The sequence below is a fragment of the Callithrix jacchus genome, chromosome 11 (genome assembly GCF_049354715.1).
Source record: "Callithrix jacchus isolate 240 chromosome 11, calJac240_pri, whole genome shotgun sequence".
NCBI lineage: Eukaryota > Metazoa > Chordata > Mammalia > Primates > Cebidae > Callithrix > Callithrix jacchus.
In genome coordinates this window covers 57,577,892-57,598,620 of record NC_133512.1, presented here as the reverse complement: position 1 = coordinate 57,598,620, position 20,729 = coordinate 57,577,892, and the positions used below count along the sequence as shown (strand labels likewise).

The 20,729-nt window shown below is 34.7% G+C and overlaps 1 protein-coding gene across 17 annotated transcripts in view; it reads left to right on the top strand.

Moving 5' to 3' along the window:
- AKAP9 (A-kinase anchoring protein 9) overlaps positions 1-20,729 on the top strand; it is a 229,247-nt gene that overhangs the window by 140,369 nt on the left and 68,149 nt on the right. For 7 of the 17 annotated variants that reach the window (XM_009002492.5, XM_009002491.6, XM_078342766.1 and 4 more), the window contains 7 exons: positions 514-594; positions 8,611-8,967; positions 10,843-11,067; positions 12,208-12,348; positions 12,831-12,934; positions 13,694-13,789; positions 15,600-15,805. In XM_009002492.5, coding sequence (XP_009000740.3) covers positions 514-594; positions 8,611-8,967; positions 10,843-11,067; positions 12,208-12,348; positions 12,831-12,934; positions 13,694-13,789; positions 15,600-15,805 — 1,210 coding nt within the window. The remainder of the gene's footprint in view (positions 1-513; positions 595-8,610; positions 8,968-10,842; positions 11,068-12,207; positions 12,349-12,830; positions 12,935-13,693; positions 13,790-15,599; positions 15,806-20,729) is intronic. The other 10 variants (XM_078342772.1, XM_078342770.1, XM_002751614.6 and 7 more) reach the window with 3 other exon arrangements.

The window sequence follows — 20,729 nt, the reverse complement described above, 5'->3', positions numbered from 1 at the left end:
TTGGTAAATAAAGAAATACTTTCATACTGAGAAGATATTTACTTTTTTTTTAAGTTTATGGTTTTTTCCTATTGATAAAAGTAATTTGTATTTGTAGAAAATTAGATAGCATTTATAAGTACCAAGAAGAAAAAATTTGCTTGTAATGTCATGAGCAAAGATAGCCACTTTTTAACATTTTACTTAAAAGGAACTATATATGCACATAAATATTTTATTAGTTATATTTAAGTATCCTTTTCCCACTCCAGAACTATACATTAGTATTTATAAATATGTAAATATATTTCTCTTTGCATCTTTCATTGTTAAGTTCACAGTAAGTATAATTATTCAGTATAATTACTTACTAGAATTGCTTTTAATTGAGATAATTAAAATTTATTTTTTGCTGAAAGTATGTAGAAATTTTCTAAAAATGCTGATACTTTCAAAACATTTTGAGGTAGAAGTTTAAAAATAAGTGGTGTATAATTAATGTAAATAAATGTCATATTTTGCTTTTAAATGCAGTTTTCTAGTGAAGAGGAAACAAATATGGTTAAGTTGTTGGAAAAACAATACCAAGAACGATTAGAAGAAGAAGTAGCTAAGGTAAGCTTATAGCTTATCTGGAAGATTATCTTGGTTTATATTCCCTTTGAGCCTTCAAAAATAACATAGATTTTATTTTTATTTTTAGTTATGTTTCATATATAGTTCATCTTTAAGTGGTTGGATAATGATATCAATTATAGTTGCCTTTAAACAAAATATTTGGGAATTTTTGAGAGGAGTATTCTTCTTGATGTAGATGGTTAATTAGAAGCTTTTCAGAATGCCAAAACAAGTCTGTGTACTTGTTACCTTGTGAAAGAGTTTGATCTTCCCTAAAAGTTGGGGAGAAGATAGGAAAAGAAAGAGAAATTGGTTAGTCCTCTGTATATATTATCTGTATCTATTTCTAATCAGAGAATTTTTGTTAGGTAATGACTACAGGTACTAAGGGAGGATTATCACTCAGTATTAAATAGCTCCTGGCTAAGTGAAGGAGTTTGTCATTGTGAGTTTTGCTCATCTCTGTATGCTTATCTGCTGTGTCCAGAGTCATTCTTGATTATTAGCCACATAACCTAGTGTAACATTATGGTTCTGTTTGTTTTGTCTTTGTATTCCTTTCAAAATGTATATACCTGCTTGGCTTTTCATATTGGAACTGTTCAATTATGAGTTTGTCTGCTTATTTTTTTAATAATATTTCAACTGTTTTAATGTAACAATCCCAGTGGAATTTGTACATTTTAAAGGGGTAGGATTGATTGGTAGGATATAAAGGAAATACATAAGAAATTAGGAAAAGCATAAATTAGATTAGAAGGTCAAGACCCAAGGAAATATCTGGGCCATAAGGACTTATTTGCTTATTATGACTAAAGTGAAAAGTGAAGCACTGTTTTTTTTTATATAGCTTTCAATGTCTAGTTCTTGGAGGAATGTAAGTTTTCTCTTGCATGTAGCTCTTACACAGATTTATCAAATGGAATGTCGTTATCAGGATATAGTAACTAACATGAGGTTTAGTATTGGATATACCATACTTTAGTGAGCTGTTCTTTTAGTTTACTGGATTTGTGACCTTAGGAAAGTTACTTAACTTCTGAATCTCAGTGTTGTATATGTTGAAAGAGAAAATAATTGGCATAGCAGTAATTTTTTTAGGAATTCAATGAGCTAATGCATATAGAACACTTTGCAGATGAGTTGATACATAGTAAAGACTCATTAATATTGTTTTGAAAGTAGTCTTATTATTACGATAATGGTGGTAATATAAAGATGTTTTTAAAAGCATTATTTACTCAAGCTGATAGCAAAGCACCAAAGTACAGGTCAGTGAAAACTCTTCTAAAGGCAGCCAAGATACTGTGGTCCAAGAGACTACATTTGATGGCAGAGTTTGGTCCTAGAATAATGTAGATTGTTGACATTAGTCACCAGTACTGATGGGATTATGCTGTACCCTATACTTCTCAGATATGATAGAAGAAGATTGAGAACCATTTTTCCTTTCTTTTCTTTTTTTTTGGGAGGGGGGGACAGGGTCTGGCTCTGTGACCCAGGCTGGACACAATCTCTGCTCACTGCAAACTGACTCCTGGGCTCAAGTCATCCTCCTACCTGAGCTTCCCAAGTAGCTGGGACTACAGGTTTGCACCACTACCTCAGCTAATTTTTTTGTAGAGACTGGGTTTTGCTATGTTGGCCAGGTTGGTCTCAATCTCCTTACCTCAAGCAGTCCACTCACCTCAGCCTACCAAAGTGCTGGAATTATAGGCATGAACCACTATACCTGGCTGAGAATCATTTTTCTAAAAGCACAAGTCTATATAGAAGAAGCCCAATAAGAGTAGTGATTCCCAGTGTAGATCACATTAGTTTCCTCCTGTGATTTGGGCACATGCTATTGAAATTAGACATTCATTTACATTTCACAATTAGACAGTGTTCTGGATGCTGAGGCATAACAGAATAAAAGAGGATGAAATCTTTGCTTTCATAGACCTTACATTCTAGTTGGTACAGGTTGACAACATACAGATGATAAGAACTATGAAGAAAAAAAAAACAAATAAACAGGACTAGGAAAATCCATGGGGAGTGAGATGGTGTTATTTTATATAGGGTTGTCATGGAAGGCCTGACTTAGGAAGTGACATTAGAGGAAAATCCTAAGCGAATCAGGAAGATATCAGGTGGAGGACCTTTTAAAGAAATATGAAAGGGAAAGTCAAGAGAGACAAGACAAAGGTTGGGCGCAGTGACTCACGCCTGTAATCTCAGCACTGTGGGAGGCCGAAGCAGGCGGATCACCTAAGGTCAGGAGTTCGAGACCAGCCCAATCAACGTGGAGAAACCCCATCTCCACTAAAAATACAAAATTAGCTGGGCATGGTGGTGCGCACCTGTGGTCCCAGCTACTCAGGAGGCTGAGGCAGGAGAATCGCTTGAACCCGGGAGGTGGAGGTTGTGGTGAGCCGAGATAGCACCCCTGCACTCCAGCCTGGGTGACAGAGCGAAGCTCCATCTCAAAAAAAAAAGAGAGAGAGAGAGAGAAGAAAAAAAAAGGTCAGAAATTACTCTAATAGGTGTTTTCAAGACGTGGTCAGGAGACTTGACTAGAGTTTGTGAAGCCTGCTTGCCCAGCTGCTACCTCTGCTGAGTTGGAGGACAGTTCAGTTTAATCCTGCAACTCCCACATTCATGGAACCCATTTTTTTTTAGATGAAGTCTCACACTGTCTCCTGGGCTGGAGTGCAATGGTGCAATCTCAGCTCACTGCAACCTCTGTCTTCCAGGTTTACGTGATTCTTCTGCCTCAGCCTCCCAAGTAGCTGGGATTACAGGCACACACCACCACACCCAGCTAATTTTTGTATTTTTAGTAGAGACAGGTTTTCACTATTTTAGCCAGACTGGTCTCGAACTACTGACCTTATGATCCGCCCACATCGGCCTCCCAAAGTGCTGGGATTACAGGAATGAGCCACTGTGCCCAGCCCTAAACCAGAATTTTTATAATTATATCTGCCATTTCTTTTTAATCTGAATGCATATAAAAAAGAAAATGATCTTTAGGATACCAGTTTTTTTTTATTTCAACAGCTTCCTTTGTGTTTTTGTTCTTTGTTTTTAATTCCCTTTACTGAGGTATAATTTACATAATATGAAATTTACCAATTACAAGTGCAAAATTTGGTGAGTTTTAACAAATGTTAGAAGTTGAGAAACTTAATACCACAATCAAGGTATAAAACATTTCAATCATCCCATGCCGGCTCGGAAGCCAACCCCCTTTCTTTATACATTGCTAGATTCTCTTTGCTAATATTGTGGCAAAGATATTTATGTCTGTGTTCGTGAGAAATATTATTTGAAGTTTTGTTTTCTTGTAATGTCTTGGTTTGAGTATGAGAATAATGCTGGCCTCCATACAGTGTTGAAATATATTGCCTCTTCTATTTTCTGGAGCAATTTACATGGAATTGGTATTATTTCATCCTTAAAAATTTTTTAGTTTTGCCAGTGAATGCAACTGAGCCTGGAGTTTTCTTTGTTGGAATATGTTTTTAAGCTATGAATCCAATTTATCTAATAGATTTAGTTTTCTGTTGGTTATCTATTTCTTTTTGAATGACTATTGGTAATTTGTATTACTCAAAGAATTGGTTCATTTCCTTTAAGTTGTTGAATTTATATAGGTAGAGTTGTGTTGTAGTTTTTTTTTTTTTTTTTTTTTTGAGATTGCCTTTTGCTCTTGTCGCCCAGGCTAGAGTGCAGTGGCACAATCTCAGCTCACTGCAACCTCTACCTCTGGATTCAAGTGATTCTCCTGCCTCAGCCTTTCAAGTAGCTGGGATTACAGGCACACACCACCATACCCAGCTAATTTTTGTGGGGTTTTGTTTGTTTGTTTTGATAGAGATGGGGTTTGACTCTTAACTCCTGACCTCAAGTAATCCACCCACCTCGGCCTCCCATAGTGCTATTCAGCTTTTGGTTTCATTGTTTTTATTGTGGTTTTTTTTTTTTTTTGGTTGCCACCCTTATCTTTTTCTGCTTGCTTTGGATTTAATTTGCTCTTCCTCTGCTTTCCTAAAAGACATTTCTTCTTTTCTGATGAATGCATTATTTAATGCTATACTTGAAAGTATAGTACTATAGCTTTAAACATTATAGCTTGTAAGTATAGCAATGTTTTCTTGTATGCAATATTTAAAGCTGCATTCTGTAAATTTTCATTTAATCGAAATATATTATTTCCTCTATGACTTCCTCTTTGATTCATGGGTTATTTAGAAATACACAGATTTCCTTGTGTTTATGATTTTCAGATAGTTTCCTGTTGTTGGTTAATTAATTTTTAAGTTTCTTTGTGGTGAGGCAAAATACCTCATATAGTTTCAGTTCTTTTGAATTTGATGCCCAAAATACGGTCTTTTCTGGATGAATGCTCCATGTGTACTTGAAAAGAGTATGTGTTCTACTATTGTTCAAATTTCAGATTTCCCTCTGGTGCCATTTTTCTTTGGCCGGAGCACCTTCCTTTAGTATTTCTTTTAGAACAGGTGTGCTGATAATGAGTTCAACATGCAACTAATTATATGTTGTCTAATTTTGAATTGTATGTTAAATGTTTTGAATTGTATGTTTTATATGCTCTGGATGTCATTATAATTCTTTGAAGAATGTGAATTTTAAAAAGAAAAATAGGCAGTTCGCCCAGTTAGGTTCAGACTAAAAATCCTGTTTCATCTTTCCCATGCAAATTACCTCTCTAAGTTTTTACTTCCTTCTGCAGTCTCCTAGCTGTTGTTTACTCTTCATAATTCTTCAGTTGTTTTTGTATTTTGCTCAGAGTTTTTAGGTAATCAGTGGGAGAAGCAGGCTGTAGTGGGCTTATTTTATGTTGCCTGGAAGCACAGTCTTTGTGTTTTCTTATTCCACAATTCAGATAAAATTATTGTTTTATACCATCAGTATTTCAATTAGCCCACATGGGTGGATGTTTATGTTCAAATCTTTTTTGCATCCTAGGCCATCCTTTTAAGATCTTATTTCTTTTTGAAGAAAAATTTTTAGAAGTTTTTTTTTTTTAGCTGATTATCTATGGGGAGTAAACCATGTTTTTTAATTGTCTTTGTTTTTGTTCATAAAAGTTTGTTTTGTTGACTATTTGAACCTGATTAATAGTTATTTTTATGCCAGAACTTTGAAGGTAACATTCCAGTATTTTCTGATTTCTTGTTTCTGTCGACAAGGTTCTTGTCAGTTTGTTGTTCCCTTGTGGGTATAGCATCTTTTTGCTTTGGAAACATTTAAGATCTTTTTGATTTTGGTGTGTGTGAGTTATTTTTTTTTTTTTTTTGAGATGGGTTCTGTCACCCAGGCTGGAGTGCAGTGATGTGATCATAGCTCACTGTAGCCTTGCACCCCTGAGCTCACGCAATCCTCTCACCTCATTCCCTGGAGTAGCTCACCACACCCAGCTACAAATGTTTTTGTAGAGTTGCAGTATTTGTTTTTATTATAATTCATTGATCATCTTGAATCTTGGCAGTGGTGTCTTCTATAAATGTTCTCAGCCATTACCTCCTGAAATAGTTTCTTTCCATTGTTCTCTATTATATCCTTCTGGAACTCTAATTAGATGTTGGTTGACCATTCTCTATCCTTCATATCTCTATTATTCTCTTTCATATTTTCAATCTTTTTGTTTTTCCATGTTATACTCCTAGTATGTTCAGTATGAAGAGACAGAGGCAGATCAGGTTCAAGACAGGAAATTAAAGCAAAACCCAGTCTTAAGGTTTTGACCACTAATTAGAGACAGTTATAGATATGTTTTATTAAGTTGTATTGTCTAGTTAATTATTTTTTATTATCTTTGTCTTGTGACATTTTGCTGTAATGAGTGTATATTCCAGATGACATTGTTGTTACCAAACCCTGGTTCTGTCTGAGCTAGCAGAGGCACCCAGAGGTCCAATTTGGTAGGTGAGATATAGTAGCAGGATTTTCTGGGCAGAAGCAGGATGACATGTAGTGTTTAAGGTGTTTGAGCTCTGTATAGACACATTTTGATTCAAATTTCCTCCCTAACATTTATTAAATATGTGACTTTTGATGTGGTTCCTAGTGTTTCAGCACTTGAATTTTCTCTGCGTTGGCTACTGGTATTATAATTATTCCTCTAAGTCAGTTTTAGCATTCTACTTTTAGACGGATTCACTTAGATGTGGAATAATATAATGTTACCTTTTAGAAAGTAAGCTTAGGGCCAGGCGAGGTGGCTTATTCCTGTAATCCCAGCACTTTGGGAGGCCGAGGTGGTTCGATCACCCAAGGTCGAAGTTCAAGACCAGCCTGACCAACATGGAGAAACTTCGTCTCTACAAAAAAATACAAAAAATTAGCTGGGCGTGGTGGCACATGCCTATAATCCCAGCTACTTGGGAGGCCTAGATAGGAGAATCACTTGAACCCCAGGAGGCAGAGGTTGCAGTGAGCCAAGATCTCGCCATTGCACTCCAGCCTGGGCAACAAGAGAGAAACTCTGTCTCAAAAAAATTAAAAGTGAGCTTAGAGAAAACTATAGGATTTTGAACTCAGCTTTAATGATTTATTTGCTTAGTGGTTTTGAGTCAAATTATTCCAAAGGAGGCTAGCACAGGAACCAGGTGAGAATCAGGACCCCAAATAGGTGAATCAGATTCAAGACAGGAAATTAAAACAAAAGTCCAGTTATATGACCTGGACCATTAAGAAAAACAAAGAAGGCTGCAGGTCGGTAGGTACAAATATTTCTAATCCCAGGCATATTTTATTCTGTGTTTATTATAGCCACCCTTCCTTCATTACAAATTATCTATTCAAAAAGGACTTAAAGTTATGGATACAGTTTGTTCTCAAAGGTGTAGGGACTTGTCAAAGCCAAAACTGCTAGTCAGAATTCCTAAGTACTTGTGCTGGGTGGGGGTGGAAGGCTAGAATAAGCAGGAATTCAGGATCATAGTTGTAGTGAAAGATCAAATTGAATTATGGTGAAATGTCCACTCATATTTACCAGTCATACAAACTAAGTGTTGTGCTTCTGGGAATTTATTTTGAGGAAATAAGAAAAGATATGCACAATGATAAAATTACAAATATTTTATCACTAGTGTTTAAAAAATAAAAGAGAGGGATCACTCTAAATGTCCAACAGAGAGAACTGATGTAGTAAACTTATGATACATCTATGTAATAGGAAACTTTGAACCCATTGGAAATTATATAGAAATGTATTTCTATTTCCTAAGTTGAAGACATATTTACTATAGTTAAGGTATAAAAACTGGTTCCAGTATTAGAATATGATCACAGTTTTTGGGGGGTGGAGGGATGGAGTTTTGCTCTTGTTGCCCACACTGGTGTGCAATGGCATAATCTCAGCTCACCGCAACCTCTGCCTGTCGGGTTCAAGCGATTCTCCTGGTTCAACCTCCCAAGTAGCTGGGATCACAGGCATGCGCCACCACACTCCGCTAAGTTTGTATTTTAGTAGAGATGGGATTTCTCCATGTTGGTCAGGCTGGTCTCAAACTCCCGACCTCAAGTGATCCACCCACCTCAGCCTCTCAAGGATGCTGGGATTATAAGCGTGAGCCACTGCGCCCAGCCTATGATCACATTTTTATAGGAAAATGATATCTCTATTCATATCTGCCTCTATATGTAAAGAAGAATAAGAAGGTTTGGAAAAGTATTTACTAAAGTGTTTACAGTGATTTTTCTTGGAAGAGAAAAAGATAAGGGCTTTTATTTTCTAATTTTTACTGCACATTTATTGCTGCTGTAATAAGAAAATATTTTACTTTTTATTTAAATTGGCAGGCCATAAAATAAATACTTTGACATTAGATTTATGGTAAAGTAGAGAATCTATATTACTTTATTATAGGATTTCTTTTTGTTTAGAACCATGAGGCCATGCTTTCTTCTGTTCATACAATTTTAAGTAGTAACTTGCTTTTTAAATTCCTGCTGATATTTCTAAATCTAATCCTTTGTCGTTTGCTCTTATTTCTTTAGGTTATTGTGTCAATGAGCATAGCATTTGCTCAACAAACTGAATTGTCTAGAAGAATATCTGGGGGAAAAGGAAACACTACATCATCAGAGCAAGCACATGCTGTGTGTCAGCAAGAACAGCGTTATTTTAATGAAAGGAAATTATCACAGGATCAAATTCCTTTTCAGACTTTTGAGACAGTAGATGTAAAATTTAAAGAGGAATTTAAACCACTTAGTAAAGAGTTAGGAGAACATGGAAAGGATGTTTTATTATCAAATAATGATCCCGATGATATGCTAGAAACAAAGGACTGTGTGCTGACTATTTCAGAAGAAATGTTCTCCAAAGATAAAACATTTATAATCAGAGAATCTGTAAGTATGCCTCCTTGAATGTAAAAAACTTATTTAAAAATTGTGAATTCCTTCACTATAAAAATATTAACATAATGTGCTTTTAATAGAGGAGGAAAACATCAAGTTCAGTCTTATGATTCATTCACATTGTTTTGTTAATTGTAAGATATATGGATAGGTGACTTAATATTAGTATCAGATAAAACAAGTCTGGTTTGTGGTATTCTTGTTTATCTTAAAGATGTTGTACCTGGTAAAATCCCATTGTAAGTTGTACGCACATTAATTCTGTTTCAAGATTAACTGTACTACAGTTTGGTAATATCTGTGAATAAAATATTTACTTAATTAAATATAACAATATTACAAGGAAATAGCTACCTATTTAAAGGAATTTACTATCTATATCCTAATTCTTGATTTCTTCACTTATTCATTAATAGAAGATCTATTCTGTGTCTGTACCTCAACTTTTCACTGCCTTTAACAGAAAGTAATAAATCCCACTTATTTTAACATTATCTGAATTTAAAATTTTAATTAATATTCAGGATAGGTTATGTTTTGTTCAGACTAATATTCAAGTTGCCAACTCTAGGCCAGGTATGGTGGCTCATGCCTGTAATCCCAGCACTTTCGGAGGCTGAGACAGGTGGATTACTTGAGGTCAGGACCAGCCTAGCCAACATGGTGAAACTCCATCTCTACTAAAAATACAAAAATTAACTGGGCATGGTGGTGCATGCCTATAATCTCAGCTACTTGGGAGACTGAGGCTGAAGAATCACTTGAACCAGGGAGGTGGAGGTTGCAATGATCCAAGAGGGCGTCGCTGCACTCCAGCCTGAGTGACACCAAGACCCTGCCTCAAAAAACTTAAGAAATAAAATAAAATTGCCAACTCTATGGAATGCAAAACCTGTTAGGTGTTCTTGAAGACCTCTTTAATTTACCAGCAACTGTTCAAGGAAAAATTATTCATTTAAATAGCATCTCTCCAGGAAATGATGTACTCATAGAATGTATTAAGGAGTTGACTTCCTAGGAGTATGAGACTCTAGAATGTAAAGCTTTTATTTTCAAATAAAATGTATTGAAAATTTTTGTAACCAACACTTCTCTATAGTACTGTGATAACCACTGTGTAAATTAAATGAGTAGTTTCTCATGTTTCATACATTTAATTTTAAAATATAAAAATATTACATTGATACTGTTTTCCCATCATAAAATGTCAAGAGGAATAATGGCATTACAGCTTCATTAAGAGTAGAAGAAATCTTAAGTATCTTTGTTCTTTTTTTTCTATTAGAATTAGATTAAATCTAAACTAATTGATAAATAGCTGTTTTGCTTTTGGAAAATAACATATATGATAATAAAGTAACTTTATGTTGTTTTTGAATTATAATTAAGAAAAACAGGCCGGGCGCGGTGGCTCAAGCCTGTAATCCCAGCACTTTGGGAGGCCAAGGCAGGTGGATCACGAGGTGAAGAGATTGAGACCATCCTGGTCAACATGGTGAAACCCCGTCTCTACTAAAAATACAAAAAATTAGCTGGGCATGGTGGCGCGCACCTGTAATCCCAGCTACTCAGGAGGCTGAGGCAGGAGAATTGCCTGAACCCAGGAGGCGGAGGTTGCAGTGAGCCGAGATTGCGCCATTGCACTCCAGCCTGGGTAACAAAGCGACACTCCGTCTCAAAAAAAAAAAAAAGAAAGAAAACCATCATTTAAAAATTATGTTTTTGTTTAATTATAAAAATAAAATATCACATTCGTTGTGGGATAAGTAATAGAATTGCTTTCATATTTGTTTAAAATACTAATGCTGACAGATTTTCACAAAATGTGTTATGATAGAATTTTTTTTTTTTTTTTTACTATTAAAGATTCATGATGAGATTTCGGTGTCAAGCATAGATGCTTCTAGACAACTAATGTTAAATGAAGAACAGTTGGAAGATATGAGACAGGAACTTGTACGACAATACCAAGAACATCAACAGGCAACAGAACTGTTAAGGCAAGCACATATGCGTCAGATGGAGAGACAGCGAGAAGACCAGGAACAGCTACAAGAAGAGATTAAGAGACTTAATAGACAATTAGCCCAGGTAAGGGTCTTATGGTCCCTTTTATCTCCCCAATTATTGTTTTCTCCAAACACCAATTTGAACTTGATCCCCAAATTAAAACAGCAATATTTTTTATGTAGCCATAATTTTTTTTTTGCCTGAATCTGAATAAACTACATATATTTAGCATCAGGAACACATTCTACTAACACAGAAGCTTTACATCTTGTAAGGGACACCTACCTCAATCTTGGAGTGGGTGCTGTCATTTTATTTAACTCCTTTTTCAAGCACTGGAAAAGTGGCTACAAGGTATTTTGTTTTGTTTTAGTTTTAGTTTTTGTTTTTGTTTTAAATCATTCCATTAACCATATGTAGCACTTTGACATTTTGGAAGTAACATTGTGCTGCGGTGTTTCCTTATGCAGTTACTATCATTCAGTTTTCCTATATTCATTTATAGTTTTGTGAGTCCACCAATTAGCCTCTCAAAAGTTTATCTTTATCTGTCTTTAATCCATCTTTTTAATCATGAATGGAAATCAGAAGTAGAATGCTCTGGAACTCTTTCCAGGGAAACATCTCTTCTTGATTTGAGAAATGCAAATTTATTTAACATTCTTATCCTTTTCTTGACTAAATTTAAATACTTCTTGGTATTTGGGAGCTGGATTCTCGTCAACTGCTATATAAAGTATACTCACAAAGCCATTGCAGAAAAGCAAGAAATATTTATGTAGAAGTTCTTATGAAAACAAATTTATTGAATTTAATTTTGAAAACTGAAGCTGAAAAGAGAAATAAATAACTAGAGATATGTATTTTTTCAAATATAAAATAATAGGAAAATTGGGAGCTGAGTATAAAACATTGGAAAAATTAACTTTGCTTTTCTTCATTGCATTTTGTGAATTCAGACTTCTTAATTTTCAATGCAAAATTGATAAAAATTAATTGAACGGCACAAATTCCTGAATATTTAGGCTTAATTGGCTTTTTAAAAATATCTTAAATTTTGCATTGATCTTTGTATATATTTTTAACCCCTTATGATGGAATATAAATCATAAGTGGAGCCAGGACCTGTTGGTCCTGGGGGTTAAAAGGATTCTGCTTAATATTTCTGCCCTTTTTCTCTATCGCAAACAATATTCTCTCATGACCTTTTTTCTTATTTAGAGATCCTCCATAGATAATGAAAACCTGGTTTCAGACAGAGAGAGGGTGCTTTTAGAGGAGCTGGAAGCACTAAAGCAGCTGTCTTTAGCTGGAAGAGAGAAGCTGTGTTGTGAGCTGCGCAACAGCAGTACGCAAACACAGGTAGTATGGACTTTGGCCCACCTAGGAGCAATGGATCAACAATTCAGTAGGATTTGTTTGTCTTTGTTGTTGGTATAAGATGTATTCTTTTATAGGTATTGAGCTTAACATATTTCATGACTGCATACGTATAAGGTAGGTGGAGTCAGAATGCCTTACATTTCATTTAAGGTAATTTGGATCTGGCATCGCTGTAACAGCAACTATTGTTTCACCAAAGAGAACCTAACAAACGTTATTGTTGCACTATAGCATGCATAATTTGAACCCATTGGAATTTTTTATTTGTGTTCTAGAATGTTTTATCCTCTTTTGATAACACTTATCTCAAATATAGTTAAATATTATACCAAATAGTATCAATTTTGTGCACAGAGGTTGCTATTTCATCTCATAGCAGTATAGAAGAATGACATGCTATTTCCAAGATGACAGGTTTTCTTTCTGTCTTATCCTCTCTTCCTTTACACAAACTTAAACAGAATGGAAGTGAAAACCAAGGAGAACTTGAGGAAGAGACATTCAAGGAAAAGGAATTGGACAGAAAACCTGACGATGTGCCTCCTGAGATTTTATCTAATGAAAGGTATACAAAATGTGTACTTTTTCAGTGCAAAGTAAATTTAAATAGTTGTTTCCATGTAATAAACATCATCCTTATTTTTATCTTGTACGTTTATACTTTGTCTTAACAGTCATCTTGCTGTGATGAAACGTGTCCATATATGTGTAGATTTTCAGTTTTTCATCATTAAATAAGTTTTAAAAAAAAAATTTTCTATGGAATTTTTGATTGGATATTAATCACATACTTAATTGTTAGTATTAAGGTATTTGAATATTGAAACTTTCTTGATTAATTTTATACTTAGATGCCATTTTGTATCCTAAAAACACAGTTCTACTTGTGAAGTATATTCCTTCACTGTATGGACATGTATTCAGTGTAAGCCATCCCTTGGCTTGTTTATGCTGAGAAAAAAAAATTATTGTTAATGTAAATATTCTACATTTAATTTCTTTCATGCATTTGCTACATAACAGATGACAACTTTTAATCTATATCCCAGTCCTATAGAGGAATAAATTAATCACCTGATGTTAACAAAACTTTTTCTTACTTTGATTTTTGTAGAGATTAATATAAAAATGTAAATATTAAGTGAGAATAGTTATCCTACATTAGTATTAAAGACTTTAAGCACCATATTTTAAACTTTGTTTTATTCAAATGAAATTATTTCTTTAATTTTAAATTAAAACTAATATTTACTAACTTAATTTCCTCCTTTTCCAATTTCTGTGACTGTCAACCCTCTTGTGTCCTCCTAACCTCCTTCCTCAGCTTGCATGGAGGAATTTGGCCCCTAAGATTTTGGCTTCCCCATTGGATCATCAGTATGGAACGCAGTCAGTATGGAACTCAAACAAGAAAGACAGTGTATGAAAATTAGAGTTACCATAGCAATATAAAATAAACACTTTGTTTATTTTATATTATTTATCTCTAATTGGTAAATTTTGAAAACTATGCAGTATTTAATTTTTAGGAATTTTTACAGTAAGTGCCAATAAAATGAGTATTCGTGTTTTTTTTAAACCATCAGATTAATTTTAATTATTTTCAGTAGAAATATTTTCATATTATTCTAGTCCTGGAGCTTAAACAAAACCTCAGAACAAGTTAAGGAAATAAAACCCTTGGCTTTCGACTACATTATTTGAGTTTTATTTTTAGTATTCTTGATTATATAAGCAGAGAACTTGATCTAGGTGCAAAAATAGAACTGTCTCTTTCACTTGACAAATACTAAAGGAAAACTTCTCCATTTATTATCTTGTCTTAAAATAGATATGTCATGTGCCTTTGAAAACAGATATCCTTTAGCCTGATTGTTGGCATCTCCTACAGTGCGAAGCTGAAAGATAAAACTATCTAAAGACAGAAGGCCTTTACCGTGAAAGTCTGTTATTTTGTCTGCATGTATAAAGTTTGCCGCTGCAATACCTTTGTTGAACTGAGTTGTTAGGACAAGAGAGTTATTTAGTTTTTAAGAAAATTAATCAGGCAGTCTTCTGAATCACCATTTATGGAAATACCTTTCTTCACATGATAGAATGTTCATGTTAAGCAAAAAAGAGAGTTTACAAAAGCACTTTTTTCAGGATGATCTCATTTTTGTTTTTTAAAAAAATATATAGATAGATAGATAGATATGAGAGGCAGGAGGAGAAGTCTAAAAGTATTGGCATTAAAATTGTAATAGTGATTGCTGAGGTTTTTTTGGTGGGTGGTTAGCATTATTTGCCAAATTTTTTAAAATAAGGATTGCTTTTAAAAAAGAGAGACACACCAAATTCATTCTATTTGGTTGAAAACAGGCTTCTTCTACTGACTGAAATGAGTGTGGTGAGTGTAACTTGAGAAATTTCTGTCTCTGGAATAGATGTAATAAAAACGGCCTATGATACTCCCTCTGGTGTTGACAGACAGTGAGATTTCATTACAGACCTTTTTAAAAACAGGTCTCTGCCTATTACTTTTAGTAATTTAAACATTCAGCTCATCACCGTTAACTTGTACAAATACTACCACGTAATTTTTTCTGGTGTGATTTTAAAATTATGTTTTAAAATGTTTTTATGTTTGATATATAGAAAGATTAAATGTACAAAATACATATGTATAACTATGGACATCAGGCTCAATAACTTGCATATGCTTAGTCACTACCATAGTTTTTAAAACTTAAATTTTGTCTCCCAAAATTTTCTCTTAACCTAGTTACTAGCGTAAGACTTTAGTTATTTGGGTTTTTTCAGATCAATTAGATACTGTACATTTTAAAAAATGGTATGAGTAAGCTGATTGGCCAAAATTTTTCAGACAAAAACAAATCACTTTATAATATAGTCACAAGGCTGGGTGCAGTGGCTCACGCCTGTAATCCCAGCACTTTGGGAGGCCAGGGCGGGTGGGTCACCTGAGGTGAGGAGTTCAAGACCAGCCTGGCCAACATGGTGAAACCCCGTCTCTATTCAAAAAAAATATATATATATATATATATTTTTTTTTCACAAATAAAAAACAAAAAGCACTTTATTCGATACTCTTGCATATTATTTTAATAGAGAGGATCATCTGTTATTTTTCAAATCAGATATTTTGTAGTGCATTTTTGTTGGACATAATCAAAGTGTTTGCTTCAGAAAGATTAAATATTTTAATCAGTGTTTCTTTGTCTGTACAGGTATGCACTCCAGAAAGCTAATAACAGACTTTTGAAGATCCTCTTAGAAGTTGTAAAGACCACAGCAGCTGTTGAAGAAACAATTGGTCGCCATGTCCTTGGGATTCTAGATAGATCTAGTAAAAGCCAGTCATCTTCCATCGTAATTTGGAGGTCAGAAGCAGAGGCATCTATGAAGTCACGTGTCCATGAAGAACACACAAAAGGTACTAGTTTTCTATACTATTGAAACAATCATTTCGATAAATCTTGCTGAGTTCAAGATTTTGCTCTGTGTTGAAAATATAGAAGAGAAAATAAGTATTTTCCAGCAAATGGACCTTCAAACAGAAATACCTCAAAATGACTCTTCTCAAACACCATTATTATATAGCATTTTTGCAAGTGGTTATCATAGAGTTGTCATTATATTTACCCAGAGTTGCTACTGTGCATACATAAACCAGAATGCTGTTACATTTCTCCACTGATAAAACAAAATTTCTACTCAGTACTCAGGACTCTTACCAGTATCTGTGAGGTGTGGATGACATCCTGAAACCATCCTGTAAATTAAGGAAAGATTAGAAATGAAGGCTTTTTAGGAACCCAGCATCAGTTTCACATACCTGTTGAAATGGCTAGAAGAAAGTCTTGATAAGAAACCCAAGGTTTGGTCTTATCTTTGGACTGTCCTCTGCTAGATTCTTTTTTCCTTTTGGAAAAGTGGGTTGAAATATTACAAAATGTATGTGGATTCAGAGATGAGGTCTTGATACGACAGAGCTTTCTTCGTAACTCCGTCTTCCTTTAGCTGTGTGGACTGGGCTCTTCTTTCTGTTTCTTTTTCTTTTTTTTTTGAAACAGAGTTTCACTCTGTCACCCGGGCTGGAGTGCAGTGGTACAATCTCGGCTGACTGCATCCTCTGCCTCCCAACTTCAAGTGATCCTCCTGCCTCAGCCTCTCAAGTAACTGGGACTACAAGTGCACACCACCATGCCCAGCTAATTTTTGTATTTTTAGTAGAAAGGATTTTACCATGTTGGTGAGGCTGGTCTTGAACTCCTGACCTCAGGTGATCTACCTGGCTCAGCCTCCCAAAGTGCTGGGATTACAGACATGAGCTACCACACCCAGCTTCTTTTTTCCATTTGTTTCCATCACATTGCTGAACTTCATTGTGTTTTGTTTTTTCAATTTCTTTTTCCTTGTGGAAGATGAGGAAATCAAAAGGGGAGAAAAGTTTTGTGAGATGGAGAAACATAGAATCCGGACTCCTGGCTCAGAAGATCAAGCCCGCAGTTCACTATCATTCCATACTCAAGCACTTCTCCCCAGTTAGAGGCAGACCTAAGATGCCAGTTTTTGTAATTTTTGAGAGCATTCTGTCTGTTAAATTACATATGAAAAAATGAGAAGGAATTATCCCATTTATGGAAGGTTTGCCTAATTATAAGTTGGCCAGCAGTGTGTTTCTAAGCACAGAGAAAAGTTTGATTTGGAATTGCAAATAAAACTCATTTTAAAACACCTCAGTTAAGTTCAAAGATAGTTTTAAAAATTGCTTTTATTCAGTGTCTCATTACTTATGGAAAAAATTGCTTTTAATAAACTAAGAGCTAAAATACTGAATTTTGAACCTTGCTTTCAAATTCACTCTTTTTAAACTTGGTAGAAGGATTTTTCAAATTAATTTCACTCTTGGTTAAGCTCTCAATCACGGCTGTTTTATTTCTGCATATGGATTGTTATCTATAGAGAGGGATTAGATAACATTTTCTTGGTCTGGTAAAAGTGTTTATCAAATTATGTTTTTTAAAAAACATTTCTCTTGCAGGCTTGTTTCACTTAACCATCTAGGGAGATATTTTGCTGTTCTACTGGTAAGACCTAGACCAGGTTGACTGCCATATTCAAAAGACACTCTGAGAATGTTCTGTGCATTGCAGATGTATTTCGTGCTTTTTATTGTTGTTAGCAGTTCTCTTAGATGCTTCTCAACATGGCTGCCAAAGTATTCAGCAGACAACGTACCTTAAAAGACAGTGAACTTACTTCCAGAGCACTGTCTCCATAAAAAGGAATAAATTGGTAATTTAACTCAAGCACAGAGGATGATATTTATGTTCATTTTCCATGAGAAAGCAGACGTAAAAGGACTTCTGATCCACTAGCCTATTTTCTTGCATAAGTGTATCTTAATCTTCCAACATAGATGAAATATGTATATCCTATTTTAAGATCTTCAGTAATAGTTTTCTTTTCTTTTCTCTTTTTTTGAATCACACTCTGTCGCCCAAGCTGGAGTGCAATGGCACAATCTCGGCTCACTGCAACTTCCACCTCCCAGGTTTAAACGATTCTCATGCCTCAGCCTCCCAAGTAGCTGGGAGGCTACCATGCCCAGCTAATTCTTTTGTATTGTTAGTAGAGACAGGGTTTCACCATGTTGGCCAGCCTAATTTCGAACTCCTGACCTCAAGTAATCCACCCGCCTTGGCCTTCTAAAGTGTTAGGATTACAGGCATGAGCCACAGACTGGCCATAGTTTCCAATTATAAACAATTTTATGAGTTTAATTCTACAGACATTTACTGAGCACTTTATGCTCTCAGCTTTACAGCAATTCATAGTCTAGTGAAGGAGTTATTGCTGTTCTGATTCAAAGCAAAATAAAGTCATAATACTTAATATTTTGCCTAAAACCACTACATATATTTGAATCAACTAAACCCTTTAAAATTTTAATTATTTAACTATTGACTGATTTTGAAAGAATAACATTAAGATAAGAGGAAAAACTAAATCCACAGTTAAGAAATATAGTGTATAGAATATAGTAGCAGAGATAATTATGTCAGGATTAGTATCATTGGTTACATGTACTTTCCATTTAATTAACTCCATCTTACTGTTTTTTATGTTTAGCAGTGATGTGATAGCCTAATAAAATTAGAGTAGCCACTGATATCACTGGGGACACTTAATGGATCCATCTGCATCTTTAAGGATATGTTGAATTAATAGAATTTATAATTTAAAACTTAATTTTTATATAAACTTTAAAGAAAATACTGGCTTTCAAATATTAACACTGTGCTCCATATGTAAGAATTTTTTCTGATATTTCTTCATATTTATAATGGAAGCATTTTTTAAAATGAAATATACTTTTGAAAGGTTTCTTTTATGTTTTTTAGTATAATACAAAAATTAATCTAATTGCAAAGCAACTTCTTGCTTTTTAGTTTTCATAAATGACTTTTTGTGGTAACACTTGTGATGTATTTTCAGCCTTCAGGTCAGAACTTGTTTAAACAGGTATGGACTTGTTAACACTCAAAAAAGTAGATAATAGATTTGCTAATATTTGCTTCCTCATAAGAGTAACCTAGTTTAAGAAATTGAAGGGAAATTTTGAGCTAACATAAAATCACTTAAACCCTAGTGAATGTTAGATCAGTTTATAAAAATGAATTTCCCAGGTTGTATTGAAAAAAAATTTTCTTTAGGTCTGCACTGTGATGATTCAGTGGTTATATGCTCACCTCTCCCATAGGAGGCCAGGATGGAATCTTGTCTGCTGCAGCCTCCTTTTGGAAAAATGCTGTCTTATAGAAAGAATGCTAGGGGCCAACCTCAATGGCTCACACCTGTAATCCCAACACTTTGGGAGGCTGAGGCAGGCGGATTACCTGAGGTCAGGAGTTCAGCCTGGCTAACATGGTGAAACCTCCTGTCTACTAAAAATATGAAAATTAGCCAGGTGTGGCAGCACACACCTGTAGTCCCAGCTACTCATGAGGCTGAGGCAGGAGAATGCTTGAACCCAGGAGATGAAGGTTGCAGTGAGCCGAGATCGTGCCTTGGTTTTTTAGAAGGCCTTGGTTTTTTTCTAGCCCACTGTGATATTGGGCAAACCTCTTAAGTCTCCCAGGGCTTCTGTACAGTTTTCTCAGCTGTTAGATACCAGGGTCAGACTGGAGCCTAGTGGATTCCATTGAAGCCATAGAGATTCAGAGAGCCTTTGGGGCAGAGAAGGCTTTATCACATTGCCCATCCTGCTTTAACCTGAGGAGTTTATTGTTATCTGTCAGGGAATGAACATGATATAATCCATAAAGTTAATAACTAAAGGACTTGAATAACCATCATTTACTATGTTTAAAACATAATCCAAGAGGTTCGCCAATTTGAAATGATTCTATTTACCAAACTAGACTTCGTATTATTGGCACCTTGGAAGTTCCCCTGCTAATCTATATTATCCTATGAATTTTTCCCTTCAAGACTAGTTATTAAAAATAAAGCTTAAGCTTGATGTCTGTCTCATTTTCTATTTTATAGGATTTTTTTTCATTCTTTTTTTTATTGGGACATATTCATATTATTTTAGATTGTTTATATCTTCAAAATGTTATTAAGAAAATAAGCTAGTTGACGTCTTCACCTTTTCTGGGTACTTTAATGTCTATTTTTTAAAATTAGCCATTTCAAGAAACTAACATTCAGAGGTATTTTGTAAGTCACTTTCACACACCCTCTGTATTTTATATTTGAGATTTGCTCCTTTCTAATACACAGTATCTTCAATCTTTACTTCATGTTGATTTTTTATCTATACCCCAACACATTAGACTGTCTTCATACTATCTTTAAAAAGAAGTGTTGAATTTTCTCACCTTTGTTCCCTGCTTAAGGTAAACTTCAGCAAACTTAATCAGAGAATAGACTAACTCCTGTGTTCACCAGCTTTGGTTTCTATTCCTTCAGTACCAAAGCTGCTTTCTCAGAGGAGAACACTGACCTCCCAGTTGTCAGATCCATAGCATCTTCTCAGTCCTTTTCTGTTTGTCTTTCTAGACAAATAACTAGAATGTCTTCTTGAAGCAGTCTCTTTTTGCCTGCTAGAACATCTCTCTCGTCTCTCTTTGATATTTTTTAACACAGGTTCTTTTTTAGATTATTATATACAGAGGCTTCAACTTTGTCTTCCTCTCTCACTAAATATCACTCCTAAGACAAATATATCTATTTCCAAGGTTTCAATTTTCACCTTTCTACAAATAACTCCTAAGTCATTGTAGATTCAAAGTTCCCACAGTTGGCTCATCTCCACAAATCCCATTAACATTTCAGACTAATTTTTC